Here is an 18137-nt window from a genome sequence, read left to right on the forward strand (position 1 = left end):
TCTTTCCAAAAATAAAACCTGAGGATCACTCAGACAGGCTGAGACCGCGGAGGACGCCAGAGGCCGAATGCTGAGTGCACGGAGGAGAGAGAAGAGGCCAAAGGAATTCTAGCCAGAGCCAGGCAGTAGGCTCCAGCTGAGGAGGACTGCCCAGCTGGCCAGGGGCCGGCAGAGCAGCTCCGCTGGTCAGCCACTGGGCTTGGTTTATACCCTCCGGCCTGGCCCGAGCCTGCAGCAGCTCCTCCAAACCAAGCGGGGTCTGTGCGCCCCCACTACCTGATCTCCCCGGGACTGAAGGATGGAAAGGTCTTGGGGAAGAACAGCCTGGAGGATGGGTACAGCCCGTGCACCAGGGAGGGGCTGAGGGAAGGGGTCCAGGCTCATGGAAACTCCGCCTGGAGCAGGAGCAAGCTGGCAGCGGAGTGGGATTCAGAACGGTCGTTCCTGGAAGCTCTGCTGCAGAGAGACCTCAGTCCGTTAGCTCACTGACACATTCCTTCACTCAGTCACTCGGCAAACCTCTGTGTGCCTTCCATGTCCCGGGGCCCATGCTAGGTTTTAGAGATACGGAAAAGAATCACACGTAGTAAGACTTAGGGGGCACCAGCAGTTGGCGTAATGGCTATGTTGCTGGACTCCCATGTAGTCGACTGCAGTTCGAGTCCCGGACCCGGTGGCTTAAACTCACGCCGGGCGCACATGTGTACGTGCCCAAGATCCTGAGAGGAGAATGGAGGAGAAGGATTGTGAGTGCATACACCCTATAGCAAAAAACTCTCAAAGAAAAAAAAAGACTGGAGTGTTTTAGGCTCCACTAAGGAACTTGAACTCTTTCCTAAGGGCGGTGGGGAGTTCTTGATGGATATCCATCAGGGGAGTGACGCAGTCATTCATAGTGCAGCAGTTAAGTGCCGTGCAGAGCAAGTCAGAGCCCCTATGGCTGACTGCGTTCGAATCTTGGCCCCAGCACCTAGAAAAGCACGCCGGGTGCGTATTTACATGCATGCTCCAAGTCCTGACAGGATGGAGAAATGGAAGAAAAGGGGGTACGCATGACCACGCCCCATTGAGGGGTGCTTTCTCTCTCTTCCCCCCTTTGGTGGGTACACATACCCTCAGGCAATCAATGAACAGAGGGTCCCTCTTGATGCAAGGTAGCAAACCTCTGGAGAGAGATCAAAGGTCATGCCTTGGATCTTTCTGCATAAATGGGGTAGTCACTCACACCACTTAGTCGGAAAGCCTTCTGAGAGTAGGAATTGGGGCTGGTCATCCTGCAGTCACAGAGCTGGGCACGCAGTAGGTGCTTAAGAAATACTGAGCATATGCACACATGACGGACAGCTGAATGTGACTGATGGCGCCATTCTCTAGGAGCTCCCAGTGCCAGCCCTGGCATTGGTTTTCCAGTGTCCTGAGCTGTCCCACAGGGATCCTCTGGCCACTGCCTGTGATCAACGTCCCTAGCAGCCAGACTGTGGACTGCTATACCCACAGTGGTGCCAATTGCAGCTAATCCCAGCCCTGGGCGGTGCCACTCACTGCCACTGCTTCCTCCTGCCCAGACAGCGCCTGGCACCCACCCCAGGGTTGGGCCACAGCACATGGGCTGCCCAGTCGGAAGATGCCAAGGACTGGCCGGGGACCTGAGGGCCTATAGCTTGGCCGTGGCAGGCTACCAGTGTCAGGAAGGGGACCTGGAGGGCCAGACTAACAGGACAGAGGGCTCCAGAGAATGCCCCCTCAGGACCCTGCCCCACAGAAGCAGCCTGTGGTGGGTACCAGCCTGCTTAGTTGTCTTTCCCATGCATGAACTGGCCCTATCTCAGCCCTTCCTCCAGCCCCGGCCCTCACTGTCTCAGCCCCAGGGCTCCAGAGCCGCCCTCACTGGGGCTTACATGACTCAGCCATGTCAGGCACATGCCTTGGCCCCATCGATATTTAGTTCTGGGATCACGTGAGAAGTTGTGTCTGTGTAAATCCGTGTCTGGGCAGACTTGTGTGTGTGCTTGCACACACATGTATGCACACGTGTCTAATCTGTGTCTGTCTGATCACATCTGATGTGTCCTTGTGTTCATGCCTGGCAGCATCAGCCGACATGAGCCTGTGTCTACGTGTGGTCACGCCTGTGGAATGGTCAGTGGGCGTGTATCTCCCTGCGTGGTGTTGGGGCTGCCGCTTCCTGTGTAAGAAGGACACTTCCAGCCCAGGTCCATGCAGCATGTGCACACATGCATGCCCCCACACATGCGCGTGCGCGCGCACGCACACGCGCACGCACACACAAGCATTTCTGCTTATTTGGACTTGGGCTCTGTGGCGAGGTTTGGTAGGAAGAAAATGTGAAACTCAGCAGCCGCCTTCCCTGGGCCTGCGGGGAATGAGAATGAGGCTGGAGGTTGGAACAATGTGCTCCCCTTCACCCCCTGCCCTGCCAGGAAGGCTCAGGGAGGGGCTGGCTCCAGGGACAGCAGAGAAGCAGCTTCTTGCCTTGCTGTCCCCAGAGACGCCAAGGCAGAGGCCAAGAGCCCACCCTCTGAAGACTAATTCATCTCAGCCTGTCCCTGTCACCCCTGCTTCAGTAGGGACAGGGACTATAAAGGATGAGGAAACTGGGGCCCAGAGGAGACACCACCTCCCTGTTCGAGGTCTCAGAGCAGAGCAGGCTCTTGAACCCCAGGCCCTCTGAGTCTGAGCCCAGGGCCTTTTCCTCATTTGCTGGACACTTGAGTCTAGCAAGGCCTGGGTCTCTTAGGACCCCCCCAAATACCAGGATGGCAATGCTGGAGGACAAGCAGGGTCTGGGAAAATTGGGGTCAGGAGCCCACCTCTCCTCCCTCCCACTCTGGGTACAGCAGTGACTCAGAATAGTGGCCCTGCAGCTTGAAATGGGGGCAATTTTCTAGTGACCACGAGCAAGTAACCGTCCGGGAATGTATGGGTCAGTGTGTGTTGGGGGAGGGGGGTTGTGGGCCCAGCCTGCGGGGGAAATGTGAGAAAACTCTCCTCCCATCTCTCTCCAGAGCTCACTCTCTCGGAAGGAATGTCCGGGCTCGGGATTCCCCCCACCCCTATCCCACAGCTCAGCCAGGACCCACTCTGGTCTCCTCCCTCCCTTCCCTGAGCATAGACTGAATCAGCCTGGGCCGGGGGAGGGGCAGAAGCCGGGGACGTGGGTACAGGCGCCGAGGAGCCAGGGGCCTGGGAAAGGGTTCGCGCGGAGGCTGCTACAGATCCGGGAAGACCCTTCCACCCCTCACCGCACACCCCTAGCCGGCAGCTGCGCCCCAGAGCTTTTCTCTGCACTTCTCCCAATTAAGGGAGAAGGACAAGAGAGGAGCTTGGCTGGTCCTATTACAACCCTGAGAGTGTCCCCTCTCCCTGCACCAGGGACGATCTCGTTGACCCCTCGTGGCGTTCCTGGGAAGATTATTCAAGCAGGGCAAGAAAGATCTGAGCAGAAAGAGCCAACAGGGGACTTAAGGATTGAGGCCCGACCCTCCCCTGGAGCTGGGTTGCGTCCTAGGAGACCCTTCTCTAGTTCCCCTTCCCCCAGGGGGCGGGGCCATGCTACTGGCGAGGGTCTTGGGGACTGCCAGGTCCTTTCTGTCTTGGCCGCAGACGAGGCTGGGCCACAGACGGGGGTCCCACGGTCGGGCAGTCTGTGCTGGACCGAGACCTTCCGCGCGAACCCTGCGCTCCTCGGCGCTCCTCCGCACCCCCTTGCCTGCCGCCGCCGCGGGCTGGTGCTCGCAGCCTCCTCCCATTGGCCAGAAGCTCTACCGCTCTCGCCAATGAGCAGGCCGGATTCCGGCGAGGGGCGGCCCCCAGCGCGCCCGGGTTAACCATTTGTGGGCGGCGCTGGGCCCGCAACCCCGGTGCTTACCCCGTAGTTTCTCTAAGATTTAAATGGGGTTAGGTGGAGGGCGGCGGCTGAGGCCTAGCTCCGAGAGGAGGTGCAGCCCAGAGGAGGGGTCCGCGGGTCTGTGAGCCGGAGAGCTCGGAGACCTCTCCTCCAGGAGAGTGGAGCCGGCGCCGGCTGCGCGTGGCAGCAGAGAGGAGCTTGTATTGGCACGACTGTAGGAAAAAGTCTTTAACGAGGAGGGAAACAAATCATATTTCCTTCTCTGGCTTCCCACCCCCATTGCCTGGAAAGACACCGCTGTAGAACGCTAACCCCCAGTAGAACCCTATCCCCCTCAGCACGTTGACTCGCGACCCTCCCGCAGTGTGTGGACTCCAGGCTGTCGCGTTCCCCACCCCGATTTCCTTCGGAGTGTTTAAACCTGAGCTTTGTGTGTGTGCACTGGAGAGACGGCCAGTGGTGGTTGGGGAGGGGTCCGCAAGGGGCGGGACTGGAGCTGGGGAGCCCGAGGTCTCCAGAGTGGGCTTTCCTGGGATGGGGGAAGGTGGGTACAGAGGAATGAGTTCAACAAGGAGAAGGTGCCTCACACCCAGTGCAGCCTCAGAGCTGAGGAGAACCCCTCCCCACGTCACCAACCACTGTGTGACCCTGAGTAGGTCACTTTCCCTCTCTAGACCTCATTTTTTCTATTAGGAAATGGGGGGTCGGGTTGGCCCATGAGCTTTCTTTTCCCCAGGTCCTTTCTGCCTCCAGATTGATGACATAACCAACCACAATTGAGCTGCCATGAGACGCGGGGCACCATTTGGAAGTGGGGCTACAAAGGTCTCTAAGAGGACTCCCTTAAGGATAGTGCACGTAGGAGGAGGGGCGGCCCGGCAGGGGGATGGGACAACCCACCATCCACCCAGCACCAGCCTGGAGGAAGCCCAAGCAAGGAGGGCCAGCGCCTCTGAGTGTCCTCCCCCACCCTGCGTGCCCCTTGGCCGCCCTCCCCTCGCACTTGGCTCCCACTGCTCTGGAAGCTCCGTCCTGCTGGGCTTTGGCTCCTGTTTCTAGCAGGTGGGGTGGGGCCGTTCACAAAAGGGGGCCAGCTGAGCTCCCTTAGCGAGTTTCTCTGAGCACCCCCAAAAGGTTCCCCAGGAAGAACCTGGTTCATCTGCCTGGAGCCAAGTCCTTCAGGGACCCCAGCCCAGACCACAGGAAGAGTCTTTCCTCTCCCAGGCCCCAGCTAGGGGCTTGGCAAACTCTTATCGCCTGAGAAGCAGCTGCTGGAGAAATACCTTAGCAGCTGACTCACGGCTCTCTTTCCTCACAGCCCCCTCCTACTGGGCCCCACACTAGGCTGAGGGACCCCCAGGGAGAGAGCTGGGAGGAAGCACCCCCAGCTGGGCAGGCTGAAGCTGTGCAGAGGGGGTGGCTAGCAACCCTGGCTGTGGCTGGCTGGGTGGTAACTTCTGTCTGGGATAACATTCTTTGAGACTTGTTCAGCTGAGGCCTCTGACCTCCTGGCGCTGCCTCACCCCAGGCATTGCTGGACAGTAGCTGTCCTGGTGGCATTGCTCTCTGAGGCACAAAGCCCTATCCCTCCACCAATATTTATTGTCTATGGTGAGAAAGGTGCTGGGATCTAGCGGGTGAACCCGATTCAACAGTACTTACTGCAGCGATTTTAATCAACCAGCAGATCTGCCGCAGTCAGGGAGCAGACAACCTGGTCTACCTGGATCCTTGGGCCTGTTTCCTTCTCTGTCAAATGCACATATGCAACTTGGTTATCTCATTGGTAATGTGATGCTTCAATAAAACATAATGTATATGGGGCCAGCAGGTGACATGGAGGTTAAGGCACTAGGTCCCACATGGCTGGCTGTATGGTTCAAGTCCTGAGCCCGGTGGCTTGTAAATCACATGTGCATGCATGCCCAAGATCCTGAGAGGAGAATGGAGGAGAAGGAATTGCACTGTGACCATCTTTCCAGGGGAGTGATTTCTCGCTTTCCCTCTCTGTCTCCCTCTGGCAAGCACACAGCCCTATAACAAAAATTAACAAACAAACAAACAAATAAAGCATATGAGAGTGCTTTGGAAAGCTAATGCAAAAACAAAAATGCAAGATGATCATTTTGATTTCTGGCCAACTGGAAAGGGGGACAGTACCTCCGTCAATGGAGTTTCTGACCTTATTTTGTCTTGGATTCTCTGACCTTGTTTGAAGAAGACCAAACCATTTCTCCCATGGGTTCCAAGTTCAACCCGGGGCTGGCATTTAGGGGCTGTGGTTTTCAGAATAATAATAACTAGCAGTAACAAAGCACCTGCTGCGTACTGGGCAGTACTGCTGTAAGTGTGTTGTACGTATTCACTCCTTTTTTCCGGTCCTACGAGGGCAGTGCTAAGCATCTAATATCACTCTGAAGACAACACTATGAGCTGTTATTTTCCCCTTGTGGATGAGGAAACTGAGGCACAGAGAAGTAAGTTAGCATGTAATGGTGCCAGGTGTTGAGGGCAAGTGTACACAACCCTGGAGCGTACCCTGTGCACCACGCAAACTCCTGCGGCCCTGACCCTTATTCTGAGACAAAGGTGCCTCTGCTCATCCCTCTGGGTTGAGCTCCTGCTGTTCCAGGTCAGAAGGAGCCAACAACTCCAGCCCTTGAATCGATCCCCCGAAGCAGACCTTAACCACTCACCTGCTCAGGGCCTAGGGCCTAAAGCAATCCCCTGTGTTTTCCAACCTACCACAGTTGAATTCACTCAATAACTAGGGACATGCCAGGAGCAAGAGTGTGTGTGCCTATAGTCCCAGCTACTTGGTGGCTGAGTCAGAAGGACCACAAGTTCTAGGCCAGCCTGGGCAGCAGAGGGAGACCATGTCTCTCTCTCTCAAAAAAAAGTAAATAATAGGTGAATGAACAATGGTAGTCTCCTCAGAACTAATCATTCTTTTCAAACATTTATTTCTTGAAAGTATTTTTTAGAGTTATTGGGACCAAATTAAAATAAATAAAGTAAAATAAAACAATTGTTGGAACCAGCGGGTGGCGTGGTGGTTAAGGCGCTGGACATTCCCACATAGCTGACCATGGTTTGAGTCCTGGACCTGGTGGCTTGTTTTCTCACGTTTTCTCTCTCTCTTTCTGTGAGTCTCTCTCTGATCAAGTTAAAATAAATGAATGAATAAATAAAATAATTATTAAAAATAAATAAATAAAAATAAAATAATTATTTTTAAAAAGGGGGGCCAGCAGGTGACATGGGGGTTAAAGGTGCTAGACTCCCATGTGGCTGACTATGGTTCGAGCCCCAGATCTGGCAGCTTGCTTTCTTACTTTCTCTCTCTCTTTCCTCCCTCTCTGGTCAAATTAGAATAAATAAAATAAAGTAATTCTTAAAAAAAAAAAAAAAAAAAAAAAATTTGGGGGGAAACCCCCCACCCCACCTGGGGGGGGGCGCCCACCACAAGGGAAATGGCTTGTTTGTTTCATGTGTGAGAAAGGGTACTCCCAACAGTGTCTCCACACTGCCACCCACCCTGGGGCTCAGCCGACTCAGATCACGGGCACACACACACACACACACACGCCCCAGGTGCTTTACCACTGTGCCACTGTCTGCTTTATGCTTTTATCATTCATTAGGGAGAAAACAAATATTTACAAGCACCTACTAGACGTCAGAGCCCGGCGTGCTTTATGAATGAAAGGAGGTAACATTCGCTGAGTAATCGTTATGTGCCAGGGTCTATTCTAAGCACTTTGCGTGTATCAACGTATCTAACCCTGGCAACAATCCCAGCAGGTAGGACCTTTTAGCCCCTTCTCTCCTTCCCCCCTGCTACAGAGAAGGAAATGACATTAACTTCCTTTTTTTTTTTTTTTTTCTTTGGAGAGGTTTTTGCATGCACTCGCCAGAAAGACAGAGAAAGGCAGAGAGACAGAAAGCGAGAAATCACCCACTGAGGGGATGGCCATGCCGCAATCCCTTCTCCTCCATTCTCCTCTTGGGATCTTGGGCACTCACGCACACGCACCTGGCGTGAGTTTAAGCCAACAGGTCCGGGACTCGAACCACGGTCAACTACCTGGGAGTCCAGCGACATAGCCATTACGCCAACTGCTGGTCCCGAGATGCTCATTAACTTTCACAAGATCATGGAGACCAAGATTTTTTCAGGCTTTTTTTTTTTTAGTTTTGCTATATACTGTAGGGTGCTGTGCATGAGCTCGCTGGTGGAGAGAGAAAAATCACCTCCGAGAAGGAAGGCCGTGCTCACTATCCTAGGCACATGCGTGCGCATGCGCGGCTGGAGTGGGCTTAGATTGTTTGATTTTTAGTGTTTGATTTATTTATTAAATTTATTTGTAGAGGTTTTTGTCTTAGGGTGAGTGCTCTCCCTGAAGAGAGAGAGAGACAGAGGCAGTGAGAGGGAGACTGAGAAATCACCCCCTGGGGGGGATGACCATGCTGAAATCCCCTCTTCTCCATTCTCCTCTCAGAATCTTGGGCACATACGAGCACCCAGTGTGAGTTTCAGACCACCAGGTCTGGGACTCCAATCCTGGTCAGCCATGTGGGAGTCCAGCAACGTAACCACTACGTTGGCCCTCTGGCTTGATTGTTTTTTTTTGGGGGGGGGCCACTACACTCTCTGCTGGCCCTCTGGCTTGATTGTTTTTTTTGGGGGGGGGGGCAGGGAGAGGTTTTTACTATAGGGCGCCTGTGCTCACCAGAAAGACAGAGAGAGTCAGAGACAGAAAGCAAGAAATCACCCCTTAGGGGGAATGGCCATACTGCAATCCCTTCTCCTACATTCTCCTCTCAGGATCTTGGGCACGCACGCACAGGACTCTGCTGGCCCTCTGGCTTGATTGTTTTTTTTGGGGGGGGGGGCAGGGAGAGGTTTTTACTATAGGGCGCCTGTGCTCACCAGAAAGACAGAGAGAGTCAGAGACAGAAAGCAAGAAATCACCCCTTAGGGGGAATGGCCATACTGCAATCCCTTCTCCTACATTCTCCTCTCAGGATCTTGGGCACGCACGCACAGGAGCCCTGCGTGTGTTTAAGCCACCAGGTCCGGGACTCGAACAGCACAGTCAGCCATGTGGGATATAGCCACCTAACCTCCATGCCATCTGCTGGCCGGTGACTTTTGTTTCTAAGAAATTATTTTACATTATTATCACATACACACACATAGCCAAGATGTTTTACATTGCTGTCTTTAGTTTTTCTATATGCAGTGCAACCTGATATTTTCTACTCAGTTTGTTCTGTTTTTTTTTTCCCTTAAATTCTTGTCGTGACCCAAAAAATTGATTTCACAATCAGTGACTCACCGTCCAGTTTAAACAGCACTGAGTCATGGCTAGAAGTATCGTGGCCAGGATTCGAACCTAAACAAAATAGCTCTAGAGCTTAATCTCTTGGTATAACAAATGACTGGGGCATGAGGACAGGTGGGCCTGTGCTGATGAGGGGACACTCCACTCTGCATCACTCTCTCCCACATTCCGTTAGGTCATGCGGACAGTCGTGATGTCTTCTTCTATGCAAAAATGGGTCATGACGTTCGCAAAGACTCAATAACAGAAGATAATACATTCCTCTTTCTTGTGGGGGATACGTTCCAAGATCCCCAATGGATGTGCCAAGAGGGCAGTGCCACCCGGCTATCAGCCGTCCAGCAATGCCTGGGGGAAGGCAGTCAGGCCAGAGGCCTCAGCTGAGCAAGTCTGGAAGAGTGACTGTGATCCCAGACAGCAGCCATTGGCAGGGGCTAGGCCCAGGCTGCTAGCCAGCCCCACCTGGCCCGGGAACAGTTCCAAACCTGTGTGTGCCTTCTTCCTGTGCGTACACACCTGTGATAAAGCCGGCTTTGTAAAGTAGGCGCGGTCGGAGATGAACAGCAATAACCGATGATAAAACAGAGCAGTCCTAGCAATGTACTGCAGTCGGAGTGATGGGAATGTGGGCTCTCGCTCACACTCTTATCGTACTGTACCGCAAGTAGCTGGAACCCCAGAAAATGAAATGCAGGTTGGGGGGGACACTGGATACAGCTGCTAATACTGCCTTTGGAATACACACGAGCTGGCAGAGACACTCGGTGATTCTTTTTTTTTGGGGGGGGGATGGTTTTATTTTACGGTATTTGTACTCGCCGGGGAGAGAGAGAATCAGAGACAGAGACAGCAAGAGGGAAAGTGAGGAACCATCCCCTGGGCGGGATGGCCACACCACAATCTCCTCTTCTCCATCCTCCTCCTGAGATCTTGGGCACACATGCCTGGAGTGATTCTGAAGCCACCAGGTCCGAGATTCAAACCACAGTTTGCCAGGAGGGAGTCCAGCAACGCAACCACGATGCCATCTACTGGTCCCGGTGATTCTTTCCCCTGGTCTTCACATCGACCTATGAAAGAAGCAGGGTAGAACGAGAAACAGGCAGTTTACAAGATTTGACCGAGGTCGCCGAGCCCCGCGTCCTATGGCCTTCGGCCCTGCCCACAGTGCGCCCTTGAAGATACCGAGGGTGGAGGTGCAGATGGCCACGGTGGGGGTGCAGATGGCCACGGTGGGGGTGGAGATGGCCACGGTGGGGGTGCAGATGGCCATGGTGGCGGCCCGAAGGCAAATGACAGAACTCTAAGAGTTGGTGTCGGTGCTGTGGGCGGTGGGGACGTTGATGACGGTGGTGCTGGTGCTCGCAGGTGGGGACAGCAGTGCGGAGGTCTCGGTGATGCGGTGGCGGCAGGGTGGTGTGTCCCCTGGCTCAGCGCCAGCACCCCTTCCAATCTAAGCTGAGTGCCTGCTCCTTCCCTAGCACTTTCCTGAGCACCTGGACCACTTTGCAGAGAACATGGAGGACTTCTCCAACGACCTGTTCAGCAGTTTCTTTGATGACCCGGTGCTGGATGAGAAGAGCCCTCTCCTGGACATGGAACTGGACTCCCCGACGCCGGGTATCCAGGCTGAGCACAGTTACTCCCTGAGCGGAGACTCGGCGCCTCAGAGCCCCCTGGTGCCCATCAAGATGGAAGACACCACCCAAGGTAGGCTGCCAGGGGGCCTGGGGAGGGCTGCAAGCCTAGGAGGGAGGAGGCCCCTAAAGGAACTTCCCATAGACCCCGCCCTGCCCTTGTGTCCTCCTGCAACTCCAGCCCTGTGGGCGCTTCTCAGCAGGGATTCTGACTCCTCCTTGCAGTCGGTGTGGCTCCTGGAGCCGCAGGATACTGGGAACTAGTTAGGAATGCAGATTCTCAGGCTCTGTCCCCACCTGCGGCGTCAGAAACCTGCGAGGAGGGCCCGCCTTCCAGGTGACACCCATCGGGCTCAGGTTCGAGACCCACTGACTTAGCCTTCCCGCCTCCTCCAGTTTCAACCTCCAAGATGCTCCATGGGAGAGACCCCCGCTCCTTACCATTATTCCTGAAGGGCGGCTCTCGGAAGCTCCCCTCCCCTGAAGCTCCCCTCTTTCAAGTAAAGGACCCTCTGAGTCCTTCCTCACAGGTGATCAGCATGCGAAATTGTCCCTCGGGCATTCCTTCAAAGGCAGCTGGTCCACATCTCAGCCTCTGTGAGCCTCAGTCTCGTCTGCAAGCAGGAATAACAGCAAGCGTTTCTCTAGCGCTCTTCAGTCTAGGAAGAGCCTCTGTTAATTATCTCATTAATTTCTCACAACTGACAGGTGAGGTAGGAGTCCCTTTTATCATAATCCCTACTTGAGAATTTTTTAAAAAATGACTTCACAAAAGCTGACTTTAGTACAGGCTGATTCTAAACCTCACCTCCGCCATCACCACATGTGCATCCTGGTGTCTCCACTGGCTGCTGGGTGGTCTTGAGCAAGTTACTTAAGCTCTCTGGGCCTCTGTTTCCTCGATGATAAAATGAAGATGAGATGTATTTTGAAAGTTTTGGTCAGGATTTTTTTAAATGAGAGGTTTTCCAAAAGTTTGTGGAAAATGTGTATTGTGAAAAACTTATGCATAGATTTCAACTTTTTCTTGCACCAAAAGAAACACATACTTTGATTTTTCTTTTTTTCTGGGGGTGGGGGGTTCTGCTATAGGGCATGTGTGCATTCCAGAAAGACAGAGAGAGACAGAGAGGTAGAAAGCGAGAAATCACCACCCCGGGGGGATGGTCACACCGCAATCCCTTCTCCTCCATTCTCCTCTCAGGATCTTGGGCACGCATGCGCACATGCCCAGAATGAGTTTAAGCCACCGGGTCTGGGACTCAAACTATGGTCAACTACATGGGAGTCCAGTGACATAGCCATTACGCCAACTTTGATTTTTCTAAGAGCTTTTTTTTTTCAGGCTTTTTGCCATAGGGCATGTGTGCTCACCAGAGAGAAACAGACAGAGAGAGAGAGGGAAAGTGGGATGGCCGTGCCGAAATCCCTCCTCCTTTTTCCTCTCGGGATTTTGGGCACACACACACACACACACACACACACACATGTGCCAGGCATGATTTTCCAGCCACCAAGTCTGGGACTCCAGCCACGGATGACCATGTGGGAGTCCAGCACCTTTATCAGCATGCCACCTGCTGACCCTTCCAGGAGCTTTCTGAAGTCCCCTCATGGGTATGAAAAGCCCCTGGCCAGTACCTAGCACATACTGTATATCAGCGGCTAGTAGCTATTGGCCTCGTGCGTATCCGGTCCTTCTAGTACAGTGGATGGAACAGTGAACAGGGTTCTTAGCCCTCTTCCCCTCCAGAAGGCAGTGGTCTTGAGTGAGTTCTTTCTCATCTATGAAACGGGAAAGCAAGGTGCCTGTCCCCTAGAGCTACTGGGAGGTGTGGACAGCCCATGCATGGCAAGGACTTAGCAAGAAGTCTGAGCAGCTTCTGAGGGTCTATGAGAGGCCCTAGGGCAAAGGCAGGCCTTTATAACCCACCACCCCCCTAGAGGGCAGGGACACATTCTGGGGTTTTAAGTGAGTCAGGGCTTGTTCCCATGTGGCCCTGGCCTCAGCCGAGCCTCCCCACCTCCAGGAGGTCTCTGCCCCAGCCTGGGGAGGGGTGGGATGTGGGGTGGACCCCTCCCATGGCAGGTTCTCCTTCCCCAGAGCGGGGCTGGCCCAGTCAATCTCAGCCACCCCAGTCTATTTTTAAAGCAATTTGTCTGTGGGCCCTTTGCAGGGGGCAGCTTCCCGGAGGCTGGTGGCTTGGCCCTGTAATTTGGGAAGATTGTGGGTATTCCTGGAGCCCAGGGGCAGCCTGTGGCCCAGAGCCAGGGTACTCAGGCTCCCAGCAGGGTGGGGCCCAGCCTCCGAAGGTGGTATCAGGCAGCCGCTGACCACTCTCCCACCCGCTGTGGACCCCAACGTGCAGGGTCCTCTCCAGTCTCGCCCCTGCATGCTCCTTCCCACGTCTCATCTCAGCAGCTACCCCGCTGGCTGCTGGTGCTGGGCCACCACGAGCAGGCCCGACTTGGGGTACAGGACTATGGGCACCCGGCAGGAAAAGGGATGATGCCTGCCAGCCCGTGGCACTGGTGAGGCCAGGCAGCCCACGAGCTGGGCTGCAGGTGGACTCTGCCCTCAGGGGATCTGAGTGCCACCTCTCCCTCCTGCCCCAGTCTCCAGGTCCTGTGGAGTCCTCCTTCTAGTAACTTCTCTCCTCTCCATTCCCACTGCCACTGCCTTTGTTCTCTCTCCTGATCCCTGCCTCCTCTGGCCTGCAGCCAGTCTAGGCCCAAGCAGATCTTTTTAAAATTACACGTTTGTGGAGCCAGCAGGTGGCATAATGCTTAAGGTGCTGGACTCTCACATGGCCGATTGTGGGTCACATCCCAGACTTGGTGGCTTGAAACACTCCATGCATGTGTGTGTGTGTGTACCCAAAATCCCGAGACGAGAATGAAGGAGAAGGGATCGTGGCGTGGCCATTTCGCCGTCCCCCCACCCCCTGGGGGGGGAAGGTGATTTCTCACCTTCTGTCTCTGTGTCTCCAGAGAATGCATGAGCCCTATAGCAAAACATCTCTCAAAACAATAATAAAATGACACATCGGAACCTGCTCAAAAGTCTTCAGTGGCTCCCCATGACCACTAGGACAGAGCCCAAGCCCAGCCTCCAAGGCCAAGCTGCCTCTCCAGGCCCGTCTTCCCCTTCCTGTGGGCTCCAGCTATACCTGCTTGTGACTCTCGCTAGCTCCCCTGCGCCCGCCCCGGGGCCCAGTCACGTTTGCTGAGTAACTAGGTGTGTGTTAGCAGTAACTGCCACTTTCTGAGTGCTTCTGAAGGTACTTCAGGAAGTTCACAGAAAAATGGAATTAAAGTACAAGTTTGTTTTGGTGCAATAAATGTGAACTCTCTGATGTAGTCAGTAGCACACTGGACTGCAGAACTGGAAGCCACATGTCATGGTCTGAGTCCCTTGGCCCAAGTGGCCTGAAAACATGCCAGGCACATGCCGGCATGCCCAGGATCCTGGCGAGCTGGAAGACTGGGGGAAAGGGATCGTGGCGTGCCCAAGTGCTGAGGAGAGGGCTTCTCTCTCTCTCCCCCGACACCCCCAGTGCACACATAATTCATTCTAGCACGAATAAAAAATAACCCTAACAATGCATGCATTGTTCTTTGGGTATTTAAAATTTGCTATAGGGATGGGGCCAGCAGAGGGTGTAGCAGTTATGTTGCTGGACTCCTACATAGCTGACCACAGTTCAAGTTCCAGACCCGGTGGTTTAAAACTCACATTGAGCATGTGTGCGTGCATGCCCAAAATCTGAGGAGAAGAATGGAGGAGAAGGGATTGTGGCTCGGCAATTCTCCCTGGGAGGTGATTTCTCACTTTCCCTTTCTCTGTCTCTGTCTCTGTCTCTCTCTATCTGGCAAGTGCCCATACCCTAAGGCAAAAACCTCTCCAAAAAAATTGCTATAAGTCATGTGTGCTTACAAGAGAGAGAGAAAATGAGAACTCAACCCTTGGGGTGATAGCCATGCCATAATCCCTTCTCCTCCACTCTCCTCTCAGGATTTTGGACACCCACACACCTGTGCTCAGTGTATTTTTCAAGTTGCCAGGTCTAGGACTCAAACCATCCAGTTGGCTGTGTGGGATCCAGCCACCTTCACCTTCATTATTATTATTATTATTATTATTTTTAGATATAGCAAAGCGGGGAGTTTATTAGCAAAGTGGAGAATAACAAAGCAGGGAGTTTATGGGACCAGCAGTTAACGTAATGGCTATGTCGCTGGACTCCCACGTAGTCGACCGCGGTTCGCGTCCCGGACCCAGTGGCTTAAACTCACACCGGGCGCGTGTGCGTGCGTGCCCAAGATCCCGAGAGGAGAATGGAGGAGAAGGGATTGTGGCGTGACCATCCCCCCTGGGGGCTGATTTCTTGCTTTCTGTCTCTCTTTCTCTCTCTGTCTGTCTGGCAAGCGCATGCACCCTATAGCAAAAACCTCTCCAAAAAAAAAGAAAAAGAAAAGAAAAGAAAAAGCAGGGAGTTTATTAAAGGAGAGGGAAGGAAAAACAGAGCTCCCAAGAAGGGAGGGGTCCTGGGAAATGGGTTACCCAACCTTCACTTTTTTATGATGTACTCTAATGTATGTGTCACTTTCCATGAATTTGTGGAAGGTCCCTTATGTTTCTCAGAAGGCACTGTCATGCGTTATATTATTTAATCTCCAAAAGCTCCCCCTTGGGTCTAGCAGATGGCGTGGTGGTTAGGGCACTGGACTCCTGTGGCCGACCGCAGTTTGAGTCCTGGATCTGCTGGCTTGCTTTCACACTTTCCCTCTCTCTGTGTCTCTCTCTGGTGAGCACACATGTCCTGCAGCAAATTAAAAAATAATGATGATGACAAATAAAATAGAAAATTCTTTAAAAAAAATAAAAGAAGAAGAAAGAAGCCCTCCCTGTTTAGGTATGTCCTGATCGTCCTCCATTTATTGTGAGGAAGCTACGGCTCAGAGAGGTTAACTTCGACTGAGGTCACACAGCCAGTCAAGAGGGATCCAGTTCTGTTGTCTAAGGCCCTTCTGCAAGCTGCTGATGAAGGGGCCCCAGCATTCCTGGCTACCTCTTCACCCAGCAAGTGCCTCCCCACTTTCCTGCGTGCCTCCTTGAGCGGCCTAGCATCTCCCCTCAGTCCAGTCCAGAGCAGCTCCCAGTGGGCAGGAGGGGCCCAAGCGTCCTCTCTGGGTGCCCCCTGAGCCTGGGTCCTGCCGCCTTCCCCCAGACGTGGAACACGGAGCGTGGGCACTGGGACACAAACTGTGCTCCGTCATGGTGAAGCAGGAGCAGAGCCCGGAGCTGCCCGTGGACCCTCTGGCTGCCGCCTCCTCTCCCATGGCCGCCGCTGCCGCCATGACCACCACTCCGCTGCTGGGCCTCAGCCCCCTGTCCAGACTGCCCATGCCCCACCAGGTGAGCCCGGGGACTGTGGGGACTGAGGGGAGGGAGAGGGCTGATGGGTCCATGGGATGAGGTGCTCAGAGCCCTGTAGGCCCCCCCAACATAGGTCTCCCTGCATTGGATTCCACGTGGCCCTCAGGACAAAGGGTGGGAGTCCCCAGGCTCTGAGCTCTGCCTGTGCCTCCGGCCCTCCCTTCGCCATTCTCGAATGAACACAAAGCACGGCACCTTCCCTGCAAGCCGAGGCTCTCACCATGAGCAAAAAAGCTTCCTGGAGCCAGACAGAGCTGTGCTTGCAGGGGCCTGGTCTAGGGTCTCAGAGATGGAGACAGCCCGGGCCACTTACCTTGCTCGGAGCTTCAGACTTTTAAAAAAGGAAGAAAGAGCAGAATGGAGATAGAAAAATTGTGCTATAATAGTTACACGTGCGATTAACATGTTTAACCCACACACTCAGGCCAGCACCCCTCCATGAATATATAGATAATGGCGAATCTAAGGCCCTTCCTGGAATGAGAGTCCTAGACCCCTGGCTGCTGGGAGAGGCCCTGCCTGGGTCCCAGTTCAGCTCACTGTGTTCTGGGGACTATGCCCGTTCCTGCTTCCCTCCTCAGCTTTCTTCTCTGTGAGATGGGCACATGAATACCTCCTAAGGTGTTTATAGCCCTGAGATTCTGCAATAGGAAGGTCTCTTTTAAAAACTCTCTGGGGAACCAGCAGTTAGCGTAATGGCTATGTCGCTGGACTCCCACGTAGTCGACCGCGGTTCGCGTCCCAGACCCAGTGGCTTAAAACTCACGCCGGGCACGTGTGCGTGCGTGCCCACAATCCCGAGAGGAGAATGGAGGAGAAGGGATTGCAGCGTGGCCATCCCCCCTGGGGGGGTGATTTCTCGCTTTCTGTCTCTATGTCTCTTTCTGTCTGTCTGGCGAGCTCACGTGCCCTATAGCAAAAACCTCTCCAAAAAAAAAAAAAAAAAAATGGGGGACCAGCAGTTAGCGTAATGGCTATGTCGCTGAACTCCCATGCAGTCGACCGTGGTTCAAGTCCTGGACCCGGTCGCTTAAACACACACCACCTGGCGCGTGTGTGGGCGTGCCCAAGATCCCGAGAGGAGAATGGAGGAGAAGGGATTGCGGCGTGGCCATCACTCCTGGGGGGGGGGGGGTGTGATTTCTCGCTTTCTGTCTCTCTGGCAAGCGCATGCGCCCTATAGCAAAAACCTCTCCAAAAAATAAAAATAAAAATCTCTAAAGTTGGGGCCAGCAGGTGGCATAGCAGTTAAGGTGCCAGACTCTCACATGGCCGATCGTGGTTTGAATCCTGGACCTGACGGCTTGACACTTGTGCTGGGCACATGTGCATTCGTGTGTGGGCCCAAATCCCAGGAGGGAAATGGAGAAGAGATTGCGGTGTGGCCAACCCCTATAGGGGAGTGATTTCTTACCTTCTCGCTCACTGTCTCTCTGTCTCTCTCCAGTGAGCGCCATCCCCCGGCATGGGGTGGGGGGTAATTTCTCACTTTCTCTCTCCAAGTGCATGCACCCTGTGGCAAAAACCTTAAAAAATAAAAAGAAACTCTATGAAGTTGGGGTCTGGCTGACCTGCCTACTGCTGGAGCCCAGACTTGATCAGTCTGTATGTGGCCAAAGGCAAGAAAGGGCAGCCCCTCCCTGCCCGGCACGAGGTCGGCTCAGATACTGGCTGCAGTTATGCAGGGTCAGTGAGACCATCTCTAAGACTGGCTGGGGCCCTCCTTCAGCCTCTTCAGAGCACGAAGGGGATGCAAGACGGCAGCAAAAGTCAGGGTCTCGGAGGCCAGACGCAGCCTCACAGAAGGAAACTGAGGCTTAAGCAATCAGAGGGGCCTGGTCGTA

The 18137-nt window shown here is 54.0% G+C and overlaps 1 protein-coding gene across 1 annotated transcript in view; it reads left to right on the forward strand.

Moving 5' to 3' along the window:
• Positions 1-18137, forward strand: part of CREB3L1 (cAMP responsive element binding protein 3 like 1) — a 72273-nt gene that overhangs the window by 39912 nt on the left and 14224 nt on the right. Inside the window, exons 3-4 of the mRNA XM_014591326.1 lie at positions 10698-10926; positions 16085-16272. Coding sequence (XP_014446812.1) covers positions 10698-10926; positions 16085-16272 — 417 coding nt within the window. The remainder of the gene's footprint in view (positions 1-10697; positions 10927-16084; positions 16273-18137) is intronic.

The sequence above is a fragment of the Tupaia chinensis genome, unplaced genomic scaffold (genome assembly GCF_000334495.1).
Source record: "Tupaia chinensis unplaced genomic scaffold, TupChi_1.0 Scaffold000561_1, whole genome shotgun sequence".
In the NCBI taxonomy this organism is placed as follows: Eukaryota; Metazoa; Chordata; class Mammalia; order Scandentia; family Tupaiidae; genus Tupaia; species Tupaia belangeri.